General features: G+C 32.8%; 4 protein-coding genes and 1 pseudogene across 4 annotated transcripts; 2 read left to right on the top strand and 3 right to left on the bottom strand.

The window, feature by feature from the left end:
• Nucleotides 1-344: 344 nt before the first annotated feature.
• LOC121759644 (cytochrome b6-f complex iron-sulfur subunit 1, chloroplastic-like) lies at nucleotides 345-2,595 on the bottom strand. The gene is made up of 5 exons (XM_042155303.1): nucleotides 2,436-2,595; nucleotides 2,113-2,333; nucleotides 1,223-1,340; nucleotides 951-1,133; nucleotides 345-609 (listed from the first exon to the last, which is right to left on the bottom strand). The coding sequence occupies exons 1-5, from the start codon at nucleotides 2,478-2,480 to the stop codon at nucleotides 508-510; spliced, it is 669 nt and encodes a 222-aa protein (XP_042011237.1). The 5' UTR covers nucleotides 2,481-2,595; the 3' UTR covers nucleotides 345-507.
• A 6,176-nt stretch (nucleotides 2,596-8,771) lies between these two features.
• LOC121758141 (putative cyclin-D6-1) lies at nucleotides 8,772-10,163 on the top strand. The gene is made up of 5 exons (XM_042153574.1): nucleotides 8,772-9,081; nucleotides 9,150-9,245; nucleotides 9,318-9,525; nucleotides 9,594-9,724; nucleotides 9,801-10,163. The coding sequence occupies exons 1-5, from the start codon at nucleotides 8,851-8,853 to the stop codon at nucleotides 9,960-9,962; spliced, it is 828 nt and encodes a 275-aa protein (XP_042009508.1). The 5' UTR covers nucleotides 8,772-8,850; the 3' UTR covers nucleotides 9,963-10,163.
• A 4,307-nt stretch (nucleotides 10,164-14,470) lies between these two features.
• Nucleotides 14,471-15,656, bottom strand: LOC121758160 (transcription factor MYB14-like). The gene is made up of 3 exons (XM_042153594.1): nucleotides 15,477-15,656; nucleotides 14,955-15,084; nucleotides 14,471-14,870 (listed from the first exon to the last, which is right to left on the bottom strand). Exons 1-3 carry the CDS (start codon nucleotides 15,607-15,609, stop codon nucleotides 14,537-14,539), a joined length of 597 nt encoding a protein of 198 aa, XP_042009528.1. The 5' UTR covers nucleotides 15,610-15,656; the 3' UTR covers nucleotides 14,471-14,536.
• A 3,038-nt stretch (nucleotides 15,657-18,694) lies between these two features.
• Nucleotides 18,695-20,181, bottom strand: LOC121759107 (transcription factor MYB10-like). Its single transcript, XM_042154607.1, has 3 exons — nucleotides 20,049-20,181; nucleotides 19,489-19,618; nucleotides 18,695-19,148 (listed from the first exon to the last, which is right to left on the bottom strand). The coding sequence occupies exons 1-3, from the start codon at nucleotides 20,179-20,181 to the stop codon at nucleotides 18,695-18,697; spliced, it is 717 nt and encodes a 238-aa protein (XP_042010541.1).
• A 309-nt stretch (nucleotides 20,182-20,490) lies between these two features.
• Nucleotides 20,491-22,293, top strand: LOC121759105 (annotated as a pseudogene).
• The last annotated feature ends 548 nt before the right edge of the window (nucleotides 22,294-22,841 follow it).

The raw sequence follows: 22,841 nt of genomic DNA, 5'->3' as shown, positions 1-22,841 counted from the left end.
GAGCATTATTTGTACTCTTGATTAATGAATGTTAACATCATATGTTTTCAATTATATACTTATTTTTTGTTATAGTACCTCAAAATTTATTAATGGAGTTATTAGTTTACAAATTACTTCAAAATTAAAGCTCCAATGATTCATTTTCTCTATAATTTAGAATAATTAAATCAATTATATTAACAAATTAATTTTTGATTTTTATGTAACTTATAAAATTAGTAATGTTAATAATAGTTTTAAGGTATTAGAATAAAATCAAATATATATGAGATTCTTACCAATGATGCTCAAATAAAATATTCCTATATACCATAAAATCTTCTATATATAGACCATGAATATGGGGGTATGCAATCTTTTGCATTAAATTAAAAACTATGATTTACACAAATTATAATTATAGGTATGTGTCAAAAATACATAGTAACATCAAGTTTATCTTGAGGCTTTACATTCATTCATAGAGAAGTTGTGAATACACAAATGAGAATGTTCTAGAGCGATCTAAGACCACCATGGGTCCTCTCCAGTTCTAAAATCAGTCTCCACCCATGGAACAAAAATCACCTTTCCATCATCAATATCTGCATGAGCCAAAGCCAAAGACTGCACAACCAACCAAATTATATAACAAATCACATCACCACTTCATTAACAAAAATGAAAACAAGAAGTTTGTTTAATTTAGTTTATTTTTTTTAATTCAAATTAAAGATGATAGTAATAAGCTCTATGCAGTCCTACAAACACCGTGTATTTCTAACTTTGGGAAGTCTTGTGTGAGACCGTCTGACGAGTCTGGTCAAGAAAATATATCCAAACCCATATTTCAGCAAGATTCAAAATACGGATTGAAATATACAAGGGTAAGATGATGGTTAAAAATGTACAAGGGAAAGATGATGATTTTTGTGCCAATATATACGAGATGTAACACGAAAACATACCAAGGGAGCAGGTCCTCTGACAACTTTCCCTTGGTTGTTGTATTGTGATCCGTGGCACGGGCACATGAACTTGTTCTCAGCCTTGTTCCATGGCACAACGCAACCAAGATGGGTGCAGACGGCGTTGATACCATACGTTGCAAGAGTTTTGTCGTTCTCCACAACGAGGTACGTTGGATCACCCTGAAAATCACCAAAGAATCAAACCTATCCTTTCAACATATGAAAGATGGAATCCTATCCTTATAATAGCTCATATTAATTTGCATTACCCTCAATCCCTGTGTGAGGGTCCGGTCACCGGGTCCATGCGTTTTGAGCCATTCCTCTGCAACGACGTCGTTCCCCAAAGCATCCTTTGCCGGAGTGCCACCACCACCCCCTCCAGAACTGTTCTCGGTAACCACACAAACACAAATATTGAGTAAAAAATGTATAATATTAACTAAAATTTGATTTTTCATTTGTATACAATTATGCAATTCTATGTATTTGACGTCACTGTCAAATTATGGTATTTTCCTCGGATCACAAACTTTACATTTCGTTACTTATTTTTCAAACTGATCCAAATAAGATATTCTACGTGGGTAATCGTGAAACATTTACGATATTTTAAACCACTTTTTAAATTCGTGAGAAGTATGATTGAAAGTCACGCTAATTTAGTCATACCAAGTAGGATAAAGAAAAAGCCATATACTTTAGTAGTATGATATGGTGATTGACCTATAGTAATAGGAAATGACAAACGAAATGTGAAATTTGTGATATTTTAAACCAAATTTTAAAACTCGTAAGAAATATAGAAGACCAAAATTTATTACTACTCCCTCCGTCCCTGAAACTTTGTCCCATTTTTTCATTTCCATCCGTCCTACAAAATTTGTCCTATTTCACTTTTTGTCATTTTTGTCAGTGGACCTCATATTCCACTAACTCATCATCACCCACATTTTATTATAAAACTAATATATAAAAGTAAAACTCACGTTCCACTAACTTTTTTAACTCACTTTTCATTATATTTCTTAAAACTCGTCCCAGGTCAAAGTGGGACAATATTTGGGAAGACCGTAATTTTTTTAGTTATAATGATTTATTAGATAGAAAAAATCAACAAACTCACAAAACCAAACCAATCTAGAGAGAGAAAACAAACCCAGGTGGAACAAAGAAGTAAGTGTAGGGCAACAACATCCCGGTTGCAGGAAGAGAAATGGCGCCGAGAAGCAGCAGATTCATGAGCTCTCTCTTGCCCATGTCCGGCACCCGGTCGGCCGGCACGCTCGCCATGCACCTAACCTTCATCCCCTTCCCCTTTCCGACCTTCACCGCCGCCAAATTTGCGCAACGGTTCATCCCATTCTTGCTGCAGCAGAGCTGATCGATCGATTGATCAACACAAGTGATTGATTAATTAATCAGACTCACAAATTGATTTTTTTTGAATTAGGGATTGATGAGTGAGTGAGATTGAGTTACCTGAGAGGGAGTGATGGAGGAGGAGAGCGTGGTTGAGGAAGCCATTGGTGGGGAGTTTGTGTGGAAAGGAGAGGGGATTTTGAACTAAGTTGGTGATTTTGATCAAGTTGATGGCCACAAGCCTATGGGATAAGGTGATATGGTATTGGAAGCCACATGTTTGGTTGGGCTTTTTTTTGTATGAATTATTTTTTTTACTATTTAAAAACAACTTTTTATACTCCATCTCGTCACATAAAAATAGAGGCTTCGAGGACACCAAGGAGTTTTAATACTATTTTTTTATCATGTTACTGGCATTTTTCATTTTCGGCCGTAAATTTGTGATTAGCTTTTTAGCTTAATTAAATTAGAATTTTAAGTATAATGAGACATCACTGAATAAAGGAGCACTTGACTAAACCTAACATAATAATTAAATACATTAATTCTAACTTAAACTAGAAATAATGCAAGTAGTTTGGGACGAGCCGAAATGAAATAGTGCAAGTAACATGAGACGTAGGGAATATAAAATTGATCAAGTAGGAGAGATGTAGAAAGAAAAAGTGATTGAAGCATTGTTAATGGAAAATGCGACCCACCTTATAAGAAAATACTCCATGCGTCCGCCATTAGGAATCATTTCTTGGCGCCACGGGTTTTAAGAAATGTTAAGAAAAGTGGGTGGAAAAAAATTAGTGGAATATGAGTCACACTTGTATATATTAGTTTTAAATGAAATGCGAGTAGAATATGAGACTCTATTACCATTTATCGTAAATGTGAACCGAGAGTCATATTCGCGGACGGAGGGAGTAATATACCTTTCAACATTAGAAAGTGGCTATTTTTGTGGGACCGACCAAAATAGAGAAAAAAAATTACTATTCTTATGGGACGGATGAAGCAGTAATCTGCCAAGTTATTGACCTCACTATAAATTCGTGACATGATTTTAATCTAAAATCAGATATATTTACATTTGGTATCTTTGATTGGAAGGAATGAATTTAAAGAAGCTTAAAAATCAGAATCAAGAAAGGGGTTTGTTAAAATCTCTGATTTAGTTGATCAATAAGTGTTATTCCAACAAATATTTTGTCAGCTTTATTAGAGGAAATACTCTTGGTATAAAAAAATGGATCACCTTTCTTGGTCCGGCCCAAACCTATTGGATTTGGAATACTATAATCAATTTTAGGCCCAAATATTGGTCATTATAAACTCAGTTTGGGTGGGCCCAAGTCTCGCAATCTCATTTTCTTTTTATAACCCCTAAACAAATAGAATATAATTCATTCATTTCATATCTTTTTCCTTCAAACCTCACAACTTAAAAATCCAAAATAAATAGTATATTTTATACATATGTTGCATGTATTATTTGATGGGTAAGTTGCATGTATTATTTGATGAAACTTATCCTGTAAGTTGTCGTTCAATTACAATCTATATTAACATTCACATACAAAATAATATGTTTTGTTGAAAAAGATTATTTAGTAGGAGCATCAATGTTCAATTATTGGCAAAGGTTTATGCTACATATGTTTCAATTTGTTAATGATCAGATCTTGACCAAATTATGAGACTGAGATTTGAATTAATTGGCAGCATTAGAATTAACTGTATACATATCTGCTAGTACTCCCTCCATCCCACCATAAGCGAGTCACATTATTTTTGGGAGGTCCCATCATAAATAAGTCATTTCTCTTTTTTAGGAAAAAATCTTCTTTCTTACTTTATTCTTCACAACTTTATTTTCTTTTTATTCCTCTACTTTTTTCTTTCTCATATTTTACTCTCTCCACTTTAACTATTTAAATATCAATTTCTTAAATCTCGTCAGATCATCAACTAATAGATTACTCTTGGTAAATTTGTCGTAATCTATGTTTGTTTGTGCAATTCTCCATTGATTTTGTCCACATTGAATGAGCTATATTAGAGCTTGAAATGTGGCCTATCATGTGGGGTTAAATTCAATACCATTTTGATGAATCTTTTAGCACCTCAATTATTCATTCCTATATTCAAACAAATTATCCCAATTCGGAAGAAAACTCTTCACGTGTCCTTTTTTCATCATCGTTTCCAACTTAACAACAAATATATATAGGACAACCAAAAATCTTATCCCAAGTAACATGGAGAAATTCAGCATGGAAACATAACAAAACTTATGGATCGAAAAAATATAACTAGTACTCCATCCGTCTCACCGAAAATGATTCATATTTCTTTTTAGTTTGTCACAACCAAAATGATCGTTACTAAAAATAAAAACATATTTATCTCTACTTTATTCTCTCCACTTAATACACAAAATAAAGCTATATAAAATCTCGTGCTGCTCAAGGAAGGGAGCATCTTCCTAGAAACAGAGAGAATAGATTGTAATGAAAAAAAGTCACGTGTGTAAATTAAAAAAAGTATCGTTTAAGCAGATATAATTACATAAGAATTACATAATGGTTGTTTTTTTTTATAAAATTGGAACAATAATATTATCCTCTACTATAGTCACCCGAACTATTAACCTATTAATCAGACGAAAAATATTTTATTAGCTAAGTTGTATTTCATTATTTGATTAAGAGATTATCATTTAAATCACAATTTTCATTGATTTTGAAAAATTCCATAACTTTTAAAACTAAAATATAAAATCATAATTTTTCAAGTTTTTGCAAGTTGAACAAAAATGGCAAAAATCAAAAAACAATATGACAAAATCAAATATAATGTGACGACAAAATGTGTTTTGGACAAAATAATTAACGTTATTCTATTGAGTGTTAATTAAAATGACACCGAGTTATTCGAAACGAAGTGGTTTTGTGCTACATCGGTTTTACTTTTAATCATTTGAACAATTGCCAAAAAAAATGAAAAATATGATTTTATTTTTAGTTTCAAAAGTTATGAGACTTTTCAGAATTCAACAAAAAATTATGACTTAAATCACAATTATTTCTTTAATTAGTTCTATAGTCCACGTGTCTTAGATTCATAACCCATTACCATTTTTGTGTAACATATAATAGATTTCTCATTTTCTCAATATAAATTTAGGAAATTCTTGTCGAAAATAAGCATTTCCGTCTGTCGGTGCTTGACATGTAGTTGTCGCCTCGTTATTTTTCGTCCTAAGTTTTTGTCAACGTTCAATCATATAAGGACATTTGAAAAAAACATTAAATTTTTTTTTCAAGTACATAAAGAGCACCTTCTGGTTTCTAGTTTTTGTTTGCACTACTTAAAATTAAAGATGATGAATTAGCTATTGTATAAAAGTTAGGAGTAGTTTATAAATCACATTGAAAAAATCAGGTACGATAGATTCAACTTAAAAGACATTGATGAGATTCGAACTTAAGATATACTTTCGATTTCTATGCTAGTTTATCCTTAATAGTTTTCTCAGTTGGATTGAGGCCCATGACTGAAATGGGTCGGGCCATACTGGGCCGTGCTTTTATATATATAACGAAGCATATACTGATCATGCTCACTTGATAAGTGGACTAGCCAGGCTGTTCCTTAATCCTATAGACCTATTTAGGCTTTGAACGGGCTTGGGTTTGGACCGCTCCCTACTATATAGCACTGGCCCGCTACAACCGTTGAGTTGAGCCGCGCTCATTCCGTTCTCCAGGACTGAACTTATTACAGACCAATTGTGGGACACTGAGTCCGTAACCGAAAGAAGTGACAAGAGAGTGGGTGTGTATATGCATATGTATATATAGGTATTTGTTCTAGAAAATGATATGAGAGACATTTTCAATGGAATAGCAATGAAATTTTCATTGTTTTTTTTCGTTATTGATTCTATTCTGAACTGCTATTACTTGTTCATCAATTTTTAGATTTGACTATTTGAGCATTTTCTTATGTTTGAAAATTTTATGAAACTTAATGCATTGGTGTTTGGCTTCTTCCTATTTCTCTTTCTTTTTGCCTCTCCTTGGGTTTCTCCATTCATTATGACTTTCCCTATATATATTAAGTCAGCTTCTATATTATGTTAGTTATTAATATTAATTTCACCAATTTTCCATCAAAATCCAAACAAAAAACAAGATCCAGCACGTGCAAATTAAAATTTCATATCCCCATAATCAACAAAGGAAAATGAAATGTGACAAGAGAACATTTACGATCATTTTACAAATTTAATTATACAATTTTAGTCCTTTTTTATTATAATTATAATTTCTATACTTCTTTTCCGCCGGAAAATCCAGATATTTGGAATTTTCTGCAATGAATTTTTTGATATACTATGTTAAATTGTTAATTCTCTTTCAAAAATCGATTCACTTGGAAGTTTATTTTTTTAAGGTGAAGAATTCATTGAAAGATTCATATATGAGTAATAATTTTATATTTGAGTATATTTATTCCATTTAACCGATGAATGTTGTAATAGATTTATACAAGGCGGTCATCGTGTAACAATTATGTTATTTTATTCAACTTAATAAATTATCATTATTTATGAGTTTGTTGCATGTTCAATCTAATTAATATTTCTAATTATGAGTTTTCCTATCAACTCCTAGGCCAGAGTTGATTGATAGTAAGTCAATAAATTTGCTCCTTTTATTACCAAAATGGGCCTATGCTATTAATTTTAAATAGAACTGGATGAAAATATTAGTCAAATTTATTAAATAGAGTGGTGAATTATGTCAAAGTTAGGTGTACACTTATTAGTGAAATAGTTTCTTTACAATGGGACCATGGTCATTGGCGACCTCAAATTTTAGGAATTAAATACATAAGAATTCAAGTATTAAATGATTGTACCCTAAGTCCTATGATGCATTATTACATTAATATAAACTTACCATTTTTTTATTGTGTAATTAAATTTTCTAACCTTGTATATAACATGGTAAGTATATATCAAATATATGCATTTAAAATTCAATGCACTACACGAAAACAATAATTTTTGCTGTCGCTATTTTTGGTGCGCACTTAAAAACGAGGTGTGATGAAGCGTTGATGACATTAAAAATTAATTCCATTTAATTTCATTTTCTTTTTAAACTTTGTCATTATAAATAAAAAATAAGGCTATCGTGGAATTTAAAAATCTATCAACACTTTTGCTTTTGAATAGATCTTAGTAGTTCAATGTTCGTTTGAATATTGAGAAATTAAATATTTTTTTCGTGTGTCGCATTTGTAACATACGATGATTGTTTAGATATCGACAACATGATTCTTAATAATTAATAAAATGACTGAATAATAAAAAACACATGGTATACTGTATGTCATAAAAATTATATGCACGATTATTTTATGAAATAACGTACTAATAAAGATACTAAAAACACACACAGTAATGGCTAATGTATACAATGATTAAGTTTCCGAATAATTCATTTTGTAGTACAATTAATTTATGACAATTGCCCATTCCTCAAAATGCAGAATCAAAATACTATTCACATAATTGTTTTTATTAACAAGCCATTTTGTTTATTGTTTCATATTTTCGATACATTATTATATTCGTTGACGCAAAATATATATGCAACTCTCGTAGTAAACTTAATAGAAGCTCAAATGCAAAAAAACAAAGGATTGTAACTGTAATTACACAAACCCTTTTGTTTATTGTTTCACATTTTTGACACATTGCTATATCCATCCACGAAATATATGCAACTCTCAAAATAAACCGAGTAGAAACTCAAGTGCAAAAGGACAAAGAATATTGTAACCGTAAATTCCATTGGCCATAAAATACCCTTGCTTTGTCCGTCATTAATTGTCTCATTCATGGACGGACGCAGGTGACCCCAACTACGGGTTTTAGTATCACACACACACACACACACATACTTCTCTCAAGAAACGTGTTGACCCCAACTACGGGTTTTAGTATTACACACGCGCACACACACATACATCTCTCAAGAAACCTCCCTATGTTTTATACATACAAACATACACCAAGTATAACTCTTTCAATAATATTTCCCTATGTCATATATACAAACCCCACACTAATGAAAAAACTAAAAAATATAAAAAAAATCATTTTACACTTTCTTCATCAGCGATATGACGTAGTATCATTTTATCATTTCAGTGTATCCACAATTAGAAGTCTCATTAGATTCATTTGCTTTCCACAAGTAAACCTTTCGCTCAATTAAATCATCACGCTCATAATCTACGTTTCATATTCCACTAACCTCTTTCACCTACTTTCTCAAGACCCGTAACAAGTTATAACGAGATATTACACCAAAGACGAATCGAGTAATTATAACAAAGAGAGTAGACAGAAGTTGAAGTCTCCCTTCCCACATTTTCCTACTTTTCAAAACATGACACCAACTCTATTTAAAGAATAACAACTAAAAACCATCACTCAAAAAAGAGAGAAAGAGAGAATCCATCAATGGAGTTTGATCTCGAAAATCCACTCCCATTTTCAACTGACATTTTCCCTTCACTATTCAATACAGAGATACATCACATGCCTTCCAAAACCTTACTCTCAAGCCACAATCTCCCCATCCGCCGCGAAATCGCCTCCGCAATCCTCCACATCTCGCGCGAATCCGATCCTTTCCTCTCCTACCTCGCCGTCAATTACATGGATCGCTTCCTCTCCGCACACTCCATACCGGTAAATCGTCTTCGATTTTCTCTTTTTTTTTTCAATTATTTCTGAATTTGATCGATCTGTTTTTGCAGAATGGGAAGCCGTGGATCTTCAGATTAGTAGCGGTTTCCTGCGTTTCATTAGCGCTGAAAATGAGGCAGACAGAGCTCTCCGTCTCCGATCTCGCGGTAATTTTGCGATTAATCGGTTTTCAATTCATCGTCATTTTCGATTTTCACCTTCCTCGCGATGAATTGCAGGATAACGATGGAGATTTGATCTTCAATTCCGCGACGATCGAGAGAATGGAGATGCTGATCCTCGGAGCTCTGAAATGGCGGATGCGCTCCGTTAATCCTTTCTCGTTCCTCAATTACTTCGTCTCGCTCTTCGATTCCGGCGACGACGAGCGATCGATTCAGGCTTTGAAGAACAGAGGAGCTCAGATCATCTTCAAATCGCAGAACGGTTCGCATCAATCGATCGATCACTTTACACATATTTTATTTATTTTTTTAATTATTATTTTTAATTAGATATCAAATTACTCGAGTTCAAGCCGTCGATCGTCTCGGCGTCGGCTCTGCTCGTGGCGTCTCACGAGTTTTCCCCGATGCAGTTTCAACCGTTCAGAGAAGCTATCTGCAGCTGCAGTTATGTGATTAAGGTCCAAAAATTGAAATTAATTAGTCAAAATAAGTTAATTTTAAAATGCTGCTGTTTAAATTTTTTTTTTGTGGCAGGAGGAATTGCTGCATTGTTATGATGTGATGGCGGCGGCGGCGGGGCTGTTGACGCCGGCGAATGTGCAGGATTTCAGCTGCTCGTTCTCAGAGATAGAGAGCAGTCAAATTGAGAATTCCGCCATTAATGAATCGCCTCAGCTTTCTCAGAACAATCAGTGACAGGTGAGTGTATATATATGATGAGAGGGACATTTATTTTGGCCAACATAAAACCATCTTCAAACGTTGTCTTTCTTTAACCGTCTCTTAAATTACTATTCATGGCTCCACCATACTTTTTTACTTCATCTCTTAATTAAGGGACGGAACCTGCAACCCTTCATCTCTTATTCGTCCCTTAACCGTCTCTTAAATTACTATTCATTCAATTTCATTTTTTTTTATTTACAACAAATTCAATTAATAAAAAACACACTTCATTAAATAAAATAAAAATACAACTTAAAATCCTAAAAAAAATACATAATTAAATTCGTGGCAAAATAAATAAAAAAGACATAATTTAAAATATTAGAAATTAAAATGCAAATTATTGACCATAAAAATTGGAGTGGAAAGAGAGATGATTTGAGAGGATTAGATGTGTATTTGTGTGTGAAATGAGGATGAAATAGGAGTATTTATAGAGTAAAAAAATAAAATAAAAAGGGAAAACGGTCGAACGGTAATATTACCGTTTTTGAATTTTATTTTTTTATTAAATTCAAAATTTTTTTAAAAAAATGATTTATTGCGTCAGCGTGACGAAACCCACTCGCGGGCCGGCGAGTGGGCGTTACGCATCGCCCCGGAGAGTGCCACGTCGCGCAAGCGCTTGGCGAGACAGCTCGCGCGTTGTCTCGGCGTGACGGGGGTCTCGGCGGGATGGTGACGGGACGGGACGCTGCAACGCGTCCCGCGCCCGTCTCGTCACGGAGGGACGGGACTCGAACCACCCGCGTAACGCGTTGCGGGTGGCCTACAGTTGGAAAGGGCAAGGGTATTTTCGTCTTTTCACATCCCGGTTTGGTTTGGTTTTGGTTTTGGTTGTAACGATGTCTTTTTTCTAGTTGAGCCTTTTTTCGTGATCTGGCTTACTTATTAGCGTTAGTATTTATCGTGTATTTCGATTTTGTACGTACGAACTCTAGGTTGGTGTTATGTGAGTTAGTATTTATCATGTATTTCGGTTTTTGTACGTACGACTCCGGTGTTGGAGAGGGAGCTAATCAGTAATTTATTTTGGTAGGAATTATATTTCTAGAATTTTGATTTTTTTAAAAAATGGAAATGAGAACGTAAATCTATAAAATTAACATTGCATGGTACTAAAAATCGACCAACATTAGCATGTGAAATACTGTGTTTTATATGATTCAAAGTCGACGCGTTAGACATAAAAAAAATACAAAAATTGTAGCGTTATGCCGTTGGGAATTGAAATAAATTATGTAAGATAGCAAGATTTATTTTTATTACTACTATATATTTTTAATTAATCTTAAAATAAAGTGGATATGACTAAAGTTCTGGCATGAAACAGATTCCCTAATTCACAAACTTAATTAATTAAATAATATTTATTGAAATTGATGCTATAAAATTATGAAAATAATTCTAGAAAGTTTCCAAATTTATGGGAGCCCCCACCCCACCATGCATTAGGTGTGAGCACGGTTCAAAAATCGCCGGTTCAGGTTCACCATATCCATGAACCGGCCCGCCAAGGGTCCTGGCAGTTCTAGTTCCGGTTTCGGTTTCGGTTCAAAAAACAGCCGGTTTTTGGCCAAAATCACCAGTTCCGAGCCGGTTTGGCAGTTCAATTTATTTTCCTCTTTTTAGTGTTTATTTCGACGAAACTACAAGTCACAAGTCACAACTTATAAGTTACAATTTACACTTAATGTTGGACTTGAGCCTTTGGGTTGAAAGAGAGTGTATTGGATGATTCTCTTTTATAGCTATATGTTCTTGGATGAGTTGCTCTTTCTTTCAATGTGGTATAAAACTCCTTATTTATAACTACATGATACATCTCCATCATCTTTATTTATATTAATTTATATCTTAACTATCTTCTATTATTACAACTTAACAACAAATATAATTACATAAAGTATTATTCTTTAATTCTTTATCATTATCGATTTGTTTGTGTATAAGTTTATGTGTATGTTAACAAATAAATGCCATTATACACATTAAGAGAATAATTATTATACAAATTGTATTAATCTAGTGATAACTATAATATGAATAATTATTTATCTATATAGAAATCATATTACTCAATAATTGTTTATTCTTATCTATCAAGAATATATTCACAAATAATAATTTTATTTATATAAATTATACTACATCTATTAGAATAACAACTATTATACAAAATCATACTATTAGTCTACTACTAATATATAAATATATAAACTATATTATACCACTAAACAAATCATTCTTTAGTTATCTATTTTTATCATTATTATACCAATTATATTAATTGTTATTTTTTCACATTTTAATCAATATATTGAGCAAAATTAGCAACATACTTACATTTAAATCCAATTATTTGAACACATTCACATTCTATAAATATACAAATTATTAGCAACATGCAACATTCAAATTTACTTAAACTATTCTAGTTGATGCTATTATTATCTATAAATTTGTCTTAGAAAAAGAATCATAACAAAAATAAATATAAAGTTAGTGAATAATAAAATGTAGTAAAAAATAAAGAAAAGTATAAAACAAAAGAAAGATTTGTATCTCACATTGGAAAAAGGTGAATGAATGATCTTAACATGTAGTTATAAAAGAAAATACTTCAACATATTTTGTCCCACATTGAAAGTGAAACAAAAAATATTCAAAGATGTCTCTATAAAAGAGAAACAACCAAGAATAGTTTCTTAGAATTCTTAAAAGTGAGCACATTTAAATCCAATTATTATTATTATTTGAACACACCCACATTCTATAAATATACAAATAATGAGCAACATGCAATATTCAAATTTAATTGAACTATTCTATTTGATTCTATTATTATCTATAAATTTGTCTTAGAAAATGAATCATAACAAAATAAAGATAAAGTTAGTGAATAATAAAATGTAGTAAAAAATAAAGAAAAGTAGAAAACAAAAGAAAGTTTTGTATCGTACATTGGAAAAAGATGAATGAATGATCTAAACATGTAGTTATACAAGAAAATATTTCAACATATTTTGTCCCACATTGAAAGTGAAACACAAAATATTCAAGGAAGTCTCTATAAAACAGAAACAACCAAGAATGGTTCATAGAATCATAGGCCCAACAAATAAATGTGGGCTATTATGAAATTATTGTATTTATTTATTTGTGAAAATTGATTTTTATATATAAAAGTTGGTTTTTATAAATAATAATTTTTTTTAATGTTATGAACCGGCGAACCGACGGTTTCGGTTCGCGATATTTCTGAACCTGAACTGACCCGCTTGAACTGCCGAACCGCAATCGGATTCGAGCCGTCGGCGCCGGTTCCGGTTCCGGTTCATGAACCGTCGGTTCCGAACTGGCGGTGCGGTTCGGATTGTGCATGCATATGTAGCTCCCCTAGTGGTCATAATATGCAGTTTTTCATTCGAATGAGTCACATTATTATCTCATTATTTTGTTTCTTGCTAAGTAATCCCAACAATTTTGAGATGGTCCCGAATATAAGAAATGAAATTTCGTTGTCACATAAATTATGTACCAACATTTGATATCTCTATAGGCAGTAGCTGAAAGTAACTTTACAATAACAAACATAAATTTAGACAGCCATATAAAGATTCAATGATGAAAGTGGATAGGATTGAAATTTCGGTTCAAAACTATTTTGTCTTGTAATTGTTCTTATAAAGAGGTCACATGTACAATTCTTGAAAATAAAGGTTTGATCTGTTTTTCTTCTCAGAAATAAAAAAAATGGAAACATATAGTTTTGTATCCCCGACTTTTATTATTTTCACTCTACGATCAAATTGCCATATACTATAACATCACATTATACCTCATCCTAATACCACTTCCCAATCGAGTATTTTTCAAAAAAATGTCACCAACCTAAATTTTCATTATAAAAAACCCTCAACTTTCAGAGGTTTCGTCGCCAAATTCTGTAGAAAACGTAAGTTGAGGACATTTTTCGAAAAATCCTAGAAATTGATAATACAAATCACGAACACATTTATACATACATGTCGAAAAATAAAGTTTTTTTTTACTAAAAACTCAAATGTAGGTTTGTTTCTTAAAAAACATGCATGTGTTGGATAATATTGCCTCAAAATTATTTTCACAAAATGTTTTCATTCGTTAAAAATATAAATTTAGTCCCCATGATATATCATTTTGGGCCTATTAGTTGAAATTAGAATTAAACTGCATTACTTTCGGACTATTTCAGATACCAAAAGGTTGTATATTTGCCACTACATATATTTTATTCATTTGGGCCTATAAGTTTAAATTTCATCAGCCAAGTTTGAGACAATAAATTCTGAATGATTTGTTTTTGTTATTTTTTATCTATCTTAAATTAAAGCTTGGGCTCTTATATCTGTTGGTATGTTTACTTTTCTTTCGAATTCGAACCAAGGTAATTTTTTTCGCCAATTGAGTAATTAAATCACACAAACTCCCAAATTATCATTTAATTTTATTTTTTTTTCAATTACAATTAAACATCATAACCACTTGATTATTTATAACTCTTAGTAATTAACATTGGACATACAAATCTCCGAATTCGAAGCATTGGATGGCTCATTCCAGAAGCTTCCATAGGATGATCCGAAACGGTCGGTAAGAGCAGCATCTGCCTCGAGTATACTGGACAGCAACGATTCAAGATCGTGTTGCGATGAATTCGTAGAGAGAGAAGTAATTTCCGAGGAATCAGTTTTTTCTATGATAGAAATTGTGTTTGCATTATTAGGGTTTGTAGATGCGCGATTTGGATTGCGCCGTTTCTCGATATGTGTGTGCCAGAAGTTCTTGATCTCGTTGTCTGTTCTGCCAGGCAGCTTTACTGCGATGGCGGACCACCTAATTAATTATTACAATGGTCAGATTATTAGTTTGACTTTTTTTAAAACACGCGTATCGATGAAGTGAAACACGAGTCGTTACTTGTTTCCGAGCTCCGCGTGCAATTCAACGACGAGCTGTTGCTCTTCCTCGCTGAAATTCCCCCTCTTGAGTCCTGGTTTCAAGTAATTCACCCATCGCAATCTGCAGCTCTTCCCACATCTCTTCAGGCCTAATCAAGAAAAATGCATAAATTTCCACCATGAAAAAATTGGAATTTTCTGTAGGTATACTTAAATAATGGCTAAATAATTATTTACATAAAAAATTAAAAGCCAAAACTACTATAAATTGACTTAATTGAGTTGAATTTTGTATTCATATGTTATAAGAAAATGGATTCTTCCCTCTTCTAATTAACTAATCTAGGGTTTGAATCTTCAAATTAGGCGGAAGCTTCCAAGAATTCAAGAGAAGGTCGCGACTAAACTGACTCTTACTATATTATTAGAAGGGAAGTGAAGTGATCAGTCACTTAACTTGCCCTAATTTGGCAGATGCTGACTTGACGTCAACATCTGCTATACAAGGTATATCAACAAGCCCGATTAATAATTTACTCACCGGCATATCTCGGGAGCAATCTCCAATTCCAGTGACCATATTTCTCGATGTAAGTCTTCAACTTTTCGTCCTCGTCTTGACTCCAAGCACCCTTCTTCATTCCATTGCTGTCAATAGAAGGTGGCCTCACCATCTCTTTTTGTTCTTTGTTTTTCCCTTTGTGTGTGTGTGTGTGTTTTGTTTCAGTTGTTATAAATTATGAGTGATGTGTGAGAAAGGAAGCTCAGTGTTTATGTATATATATATAGAGAGAGAGAAAGGGGACAACGGGAAAGAACGTAGGAAGATGGAACTTTGGGATAGTAAAATGGTTATTGTAAAAACATGATGAACATTTTATATAAATAATTATTTAGTAGGAACAAGGAGACTTCTAAAGTTACGTACGTCGCTTTCGACATAATTTACTTTGTTTCCTTAATTTTAAGGAATTTTGGTAGTTTTGTTCTTGGAGTAATGAGTTCACAAAAATATCCACATTAATAATGTATGGTTAGGTTTTGTTGAGATTATTTTTATTTCAAATTTAAATTTTGAAGATGGGTAGTGTTGCAAATTGGATCTATTTTTTAGTGATTTAGTAATGTCTCGAATTTAAGATTATTTTTTAATTATTTTTGCCGAATTTAGAGTAAGGTCTAGACATTTTTGGCGGATGAAATTTGACAACAATAGTATATCTTGGATAAATTAAATCTAACCCAATAGTTTTTCTACCGTGATAAATGTTCTCCACCCACGACAGAGACAAAGACCTAGTCATCCAAATAAAACAAGCGACACACATAACTCTTGGCCTATAATTTATTAAATGATACATTTGTTCAAAGCAAAAAAAATAATTTATTGAAAATGACATTACGACACGTGTGAACAAGAAAAAAAAATTAAAATTGTGTTCATATATAGACTATAGTCACTATTGACTGCATATTTGTTTTATCATTTTGACTATTTGAACACTTTCTATAGAAAAATTGGCTTCTATAAATTGTGGTAATGCGAAAAAAATGTACTTCCTCCATCTCACTTAATATGACCAAAAATTTCTACGCATGCATATTAGGTTATGTATAATTATAAATTGAAATTTTTTTAGATCGATAACTTATTAAATAATTCTCATATAATAAAAGTAGATTTTTAATTGAAAATTCTTTATTCCCGTGGTTTGGTCCAACTAGATGATACTTTAATTTCAGATAATTTAGATGAAATTATATTCAAAATTGAATTGAATTGAATTGAATTATATTGTACCTTCAACTATGTGTAACAAATTATATATAGGGTGGAGCCACGAGGCACACGAGTCACGACCTCCACTATATCAAGTCACTTCAAAAATGTATACTATTTCACTAAAATTTCATTCAATTCAAAAAGTTTTTCCCTATCTTTGACTGATGCTATTCAAGACTGTCTTTAGGAAAGCTTAATTAGCATTAATTAATGATTTTTAATTAATAATTTTACATCATATCAGTAGGAATTTCCAGTGTTTTGCATTGTCCACACTTACGAGTAATGTGTGTCATTACACGACAATTTACAAAATCATGCTTTTTACTACAAAACGTTTGCTTTCTAGAATATTTCACGTGGAGAAATCTTTTTGACTCGGAAAAGAAACAATTTAATACAGATGGTGTATTTTTAGTAGAATAAATCCAGTTAGTATGATTCAACTCCTTACAAATTTACATATATTTGAATCATGTAAATCTCAAAAAAATTCACCAAAAGGGTGATATATATAATTTAAATACTCGACTCATTTTTAAAATTATTCGTAATCTACAAACCAAAATATTGAAATTCTATGTATATATAATACAAAGTAGATTTGAAATAATATATGTTTATATTAAAATAATTTATTTGCAATAAATTTAGGAAATACACTGAGTAAACACGAGTCGGCTAATTATTTAAATTAAACGCGTTGGAAAAAAAGGATTTCACACTTAACTGCATTTCGACTGACAAAATTGATCGAATTGACTATTTGACCACGTTGACCAAATAATTTAATTGCTTTCTCCGCTTACTAAAATTTTCTTTTTTTTTATAAACTGGAATCTCATCTTATTTTTGTAATTTTTTTAAACTTTTAACAAGTTAGTTGATAAAAAAAATTTAAAAAAATCCACCATTTAAGATTGTAATAGGCAAATTAAACTTGTATAGTTCATTTAAACAATTAAATAAATGGACAATAATGTCACTAAGTACCAATTTATTAAAATTCGTGTGCTATTTTTTTTACTAACAACTGATAATGACGTCAACAAAACTACGTCACTTATCCTCAAAAGCAGATAATTCATTAAATAAATATCCTTACATAAAATTTTATAATCACACACACGTTTTTAACACCCCTTCCCTAAAAAACAAACACACCAAATTTCTAACTGCTCTAAACATAGCTTATTTCATCATTTTAACTTGTTACTGTCTGCAAACGTGGATCACATATGGTATCTTTTACCTTGTTCCAATAATTAATAGTATATGTCAATTAGGTATTAAGAGACTAAAAATGCAACCCTTTGGAAACCAAGGACACTACCATAATTATATGTAAATAAAATATCATTCTATTAACCCCCCACAACCTTACAAAATGTTTGATTTTACCCAAACAATTTTCCGTAATTTCTCAACAAGTTAAGTTTCGATGATCCCGACACTTAATTAGATGAGAGCGTTACAGAGGAAAAGAAATCTTCAAAGTGCTTAGATTACACTTTATCCGGCGTTAAACCATCTCTCATCTTTCACATGGTCCACCCCTATGACTAATTTAATCCAAAATAAAGTCTATTCTCATTTTGAATCTTAGTATTATCTCATCTATCGTATCGAATGCCACCTATGAACAGAACTTTGTAGTATAACAACGTCAAACAATGAAATATAAATGTTTCAACCATATTCTCTAATTCAACACACACAACGCATAAAATCACTAATTTACACAACAATACCATATCATTACAAACATAGAGAACATTGATAGTTTTAAGAGAACACATAAACCACATGATGCAAGACACCCAAATCGTATATTACAACAAAAACACAAATACTCCTCAAGATTCCCATGAGCAACTTATTAAGGGATACTTCAAACACAACCAACTACACACAATTGCCTTATATATGATAAAGGACTTGTTGCTCTTATATATGTAGATACCTCAATCATACTTCTACTTTCCATAGTAATCACCAAATATTTTGTTGAAGTCTTGTTCAAATGTAGCACTGAAATCCCAAGAAGCAACCCCCACATCTGAGTAATCACTTAGTAAAAACATGATATTATCCTCCTCCATCCCATCAAAATAATCTTGCTCAATAAAGCTCCCCCCATGATTGAAATAGGAATCTGCATTCGACTCGAAAACACCTATGTTTTCCGCAGGTTGGCTGAAGACAACCTCGGAAAATGCAGTTGTGTTTTGATTCAGACAGTTTGTTATAGTACTAGAGTTGCTGTCGGAAGATAGCTCTTCCTGGGCCAGATTGTGGGTCTTGATCTCTCTAGTCACACGGGCGCAGGTGCCGTTGCGGCGGCCCTTGCTTTTGTGTATGTGGGCGTGCCAGTAGTTCTTGATGTCATTGTCGGTTCGCCCGGGAAAGTGCTCAGCAATGGCTGACCATCTGTTTTTAATTGAATTAAATTAGTAAAAATATAAATAAATTGAACAAAATCAACGTTTACTTTTCATAATTGATCAGATAGATAGATTGATAGAATGTGTAACCTTATTATTAGCATTTTTTTCAATTCCACAGGCAAAATTGATAAGGTAGATGATTGAATTTTAATTTGTATATATTCCAATTTTTATGAGATGTAAATTAAGCAAAATAAGCTCAATTGATATCCCAAAATTCCAATATACTACTAACAAGGCTAGGGATTAACCTACACTATTTTTTTTATCAATCTAGCAAATCCTCAAAAATAAAATGCCTACTAAATGAAATTAATTCATACTTTTTTCCGAGTAGATCGTGCAATTCGATGATGAGATGTTTTTCATCTTTGGTGAAGTTGCCACGTCTGATACCAGGCCTCAAATAGTTCACCCAACGCAGCCTGCAACTCTTCCCACGCCTCTTCAGTCCTAAATTGATTAAAATTAAATCACATATGTTAATTATTGTAAGTCACAAAAAAACATATAAACACACACATATATAACTACAATGGATCATATATATGTAAAATCACCACTCATTAAGATCTAATCTAATTACCACAATCAATTAAACTGCTTCTCCTCCAATCAATAGGTTATTTTCACTCGACACACCTAATGTGGGTGTGTCTGAGTTGTATAAAAGGTTAATTTTCTTTAAATATTTGAAGTCAATTTGATGAGTAATTAGGGTTTTCAAATTTTCATACATACATAGTAGATCAAAGATAAGATGAACTAATGAATTGATTTCACTAAGCCCTGATCAAGAAAAACATAGTATATAGATAATTAGGGTTTTCAACAATTAACCTATGTTTCCAAAATAAACCCTAATCGGAGAGCTCCGGCTTACCGGCAAACACCGGCAGCTGCCACCAGTTGGTGTGGCCGAATCGGTGGATATAAGCCCTCAATTTGTTGGCCTCTTCTTCACTCCAAGCTCCACTTTTCATTCCATTTATGTCAAAGGAAGTTGGCTTCACCATTTTCTCTCTCTCTATACTTAGAGTGATATTTAAAAGTGCTAAGATGTGGGAGGGTTGGGAGCTTATAATTGGTGGTCAGTAATTAAAGCGTGTTTAAGAAAAAGTATTGGCAATTATCTCAACAGGAGAAGTAACATCGAAACCGTAATCATCGGATTATTATTGTATTATAATATATGAAAAGTTGACAAGAAAAGTTGATGATAATATCCACACATAACCATATGTTCAAAATGTAGGAGAAAGGAAAATTTGATTACTTGATTCATCGATTCTAGGAATTTCTTTTAATCATAGTATAATGAATTAATGTATTGGAAAGTAAGAGAGATGAATTTAATCTAGACTCATAATTTATTAATAAAAGAATTATAATTGAAGAAGAAGAAGGAAAAAAAGTGATAATATATTGATAGGCATATAATTAGAAAAGAGGAGAGAGAACTTGACAACTAATGAAATAAAAATGTTTGAAATGTAATTAAATGCAAGGCACTTAATTTAACAAATCTCATTAAAACACCCACATTCCTTAATTAAAAAGAAATACACGTTTTATAACTATAAGGGTAAAATAGTATTTATGTAAAACATAGATTTAATAATAAAGATAATGTAATATCAAATTACTATTTTAACCTCATTATGGAATTGCCATTATGTCTCTAAAACATTTCTCTATTATATTGTTTATGTTTTCTCTTTCATTAGTCTTGAATTAGTACTTAGTTCTACGGATTCATTGAACTATAGTTTGAATCAAGTGATTAGCCAAACAATAATTACTCACATAATCTATTTATTTAATTAATTTAAATATTATATTAATTCACACTACCTAGTATTTTTGTTATGTTATCTAGAAACTTTCACCTAACTTGAATATATATGGTATAGTAAACCAGAAAATTAATTGTTTCATTTTATTAGATTTTAATTTGCATGGATTTTTAATAGACTAAAGTCTCAAAATGGTCCTTAACATATTGTGTTTTTTTTTATTTTGGTCCAAAACATTATCTTTTGAATTATTCGGTCCCTCACATTTGAAACCGGATCACATTTGGTTCATTTTGGATGGTTCCGTCAAATTTTTTACGGTTTTAATTACCGGGTCACAAATCCGTCACTAATCCGTCACTAATCCGTCACTAACTGGGATAAACTGATTCGTCACAAATTCGTTACTAATCCATCACAAATGTGATCCGATTTCAAATGTGAGGGACCGAATAAGCGGGAGGTGGTGGAGGCCCTCTTGGCGTTCAACAAGGGGGAGGCATTTATAATAAGATCGGGCGGGCGTGGAAGCGAGGCTACCACCTCCACGGCCAGCCCGGGACGGGGAAGTCCACCATGATCGCTGCCATGGCAAACCTCCTGGGCTATTACGTCTAAGACCTCGAGCTCACGGCGGTGAAGGACAACACGGAGCTGAAGAAGCTCCTGATCGCGACCTCCAGCAGGGCGGTGATCGTGATCGAGGACATCAACTGCTCTGTCGACCTCACGGGGCAGAGAGTGAAGAGGAGAGAGAAGGAGAAAGAGAATGAGAACAACCAGGTGCTGCATACGATGGGAATGGAGGAGAATGAGACGAAGAGCAGCAAAATTACTCTTTCTGGGCTGCTGAATTTCATAGATGGGTTGTGGTCTGCTTATGGAGGAGAGAGAATCATTGTTTTCACGACCAACTATGTGGAGAAGTTGGATCCGGCGTTGATAAGGAGAGGGAGGATGGATAAGCACATTGAGCTGTCGTATTGCAGCTTCGAAGGGTTTAAGGTTTTGGCGAAGAACTACGTTGGGGTGGAGTGGCATGAGCTGTTTCCGAGGATCGAGAGGTTGTTAGGGGAGGTGGAGATGACGCCGGCGGATGTGGCGGAGAATTTGATGCCGGGGAGCTTGGCCGGAGATGCAGAGGAGTGCTTGGAGAGTGTGGTGAGGGTGCTCGAGGCTGAGCAGAAGAAGTTCAACGCAACAATGATGAAAACACCTCTCCAGCGGAGAAGATTAACGGGATCCTCGTCTCCGGAGGAGAAGATAGATGGAATGCGATTTGAAACAGAGGATTCCTCCGTCGAACCTTTCATGAAACAGTCATTGGGGTAGAGGATATTATATATATGATACGGATTTGTGACGGATTAGTGATGGATTTGTGACGGATTAGTGACGGATTTGTGACGGATCAGTTTCTCCCAGTTAGTGACGGATTAGTGACGGATTTGTGACCCGGTAATTAAAACCATCAAAAATTTGACCGGACCGTCCAAAATAGACCAAATGTGATCCGATTTCAAATGTGAGGGACCGAATAATTCAAAAGATAATGTTTTGGACCAAAATAAAAAAAAAACACAATATGTTAAGGATCATTTTGGGACTTTATTCTTTTTAATATTATGATGCGGTTTTATCATTCATTTGTCATGAATTATCTAAGTCTTATTCAAACATGTCAGAAATCTATCAATTGTCATGAATTTGGTTCAATAGTTTCTTCTCATTTTCTGAAAGCGCAGCATATATGGTAAAATGTTAAGGCCTACAAATTCGAACTTATATGTAAATAGTAACATATATTACAATATTTTAAGGTAAAAAATGATCTTTTTATCAGGCTAACTCCAAGAAATTGGTATGAAATTTACTAATTA

The sequence above is a fragment of the Salvia splendens genome, chromosome 12, assembly GCF_004379255.2.
Source record: "Salvia splendens isolate huo1 chromosome 12, SspV2, whole genome shotgun sequence".
In the NCBI taxonomy this organism is placed as follows: Eukaryota; Viridiplantae; Streptophyta; class Magnoliopsida; order Lamiales; family Lamiaceae; genus Salvia; species Salvia splendens.
Note: the sequence above shows the minus strand (reverse complement) of the source record. Positions and strands in the feature narration are given on the sequence as shown.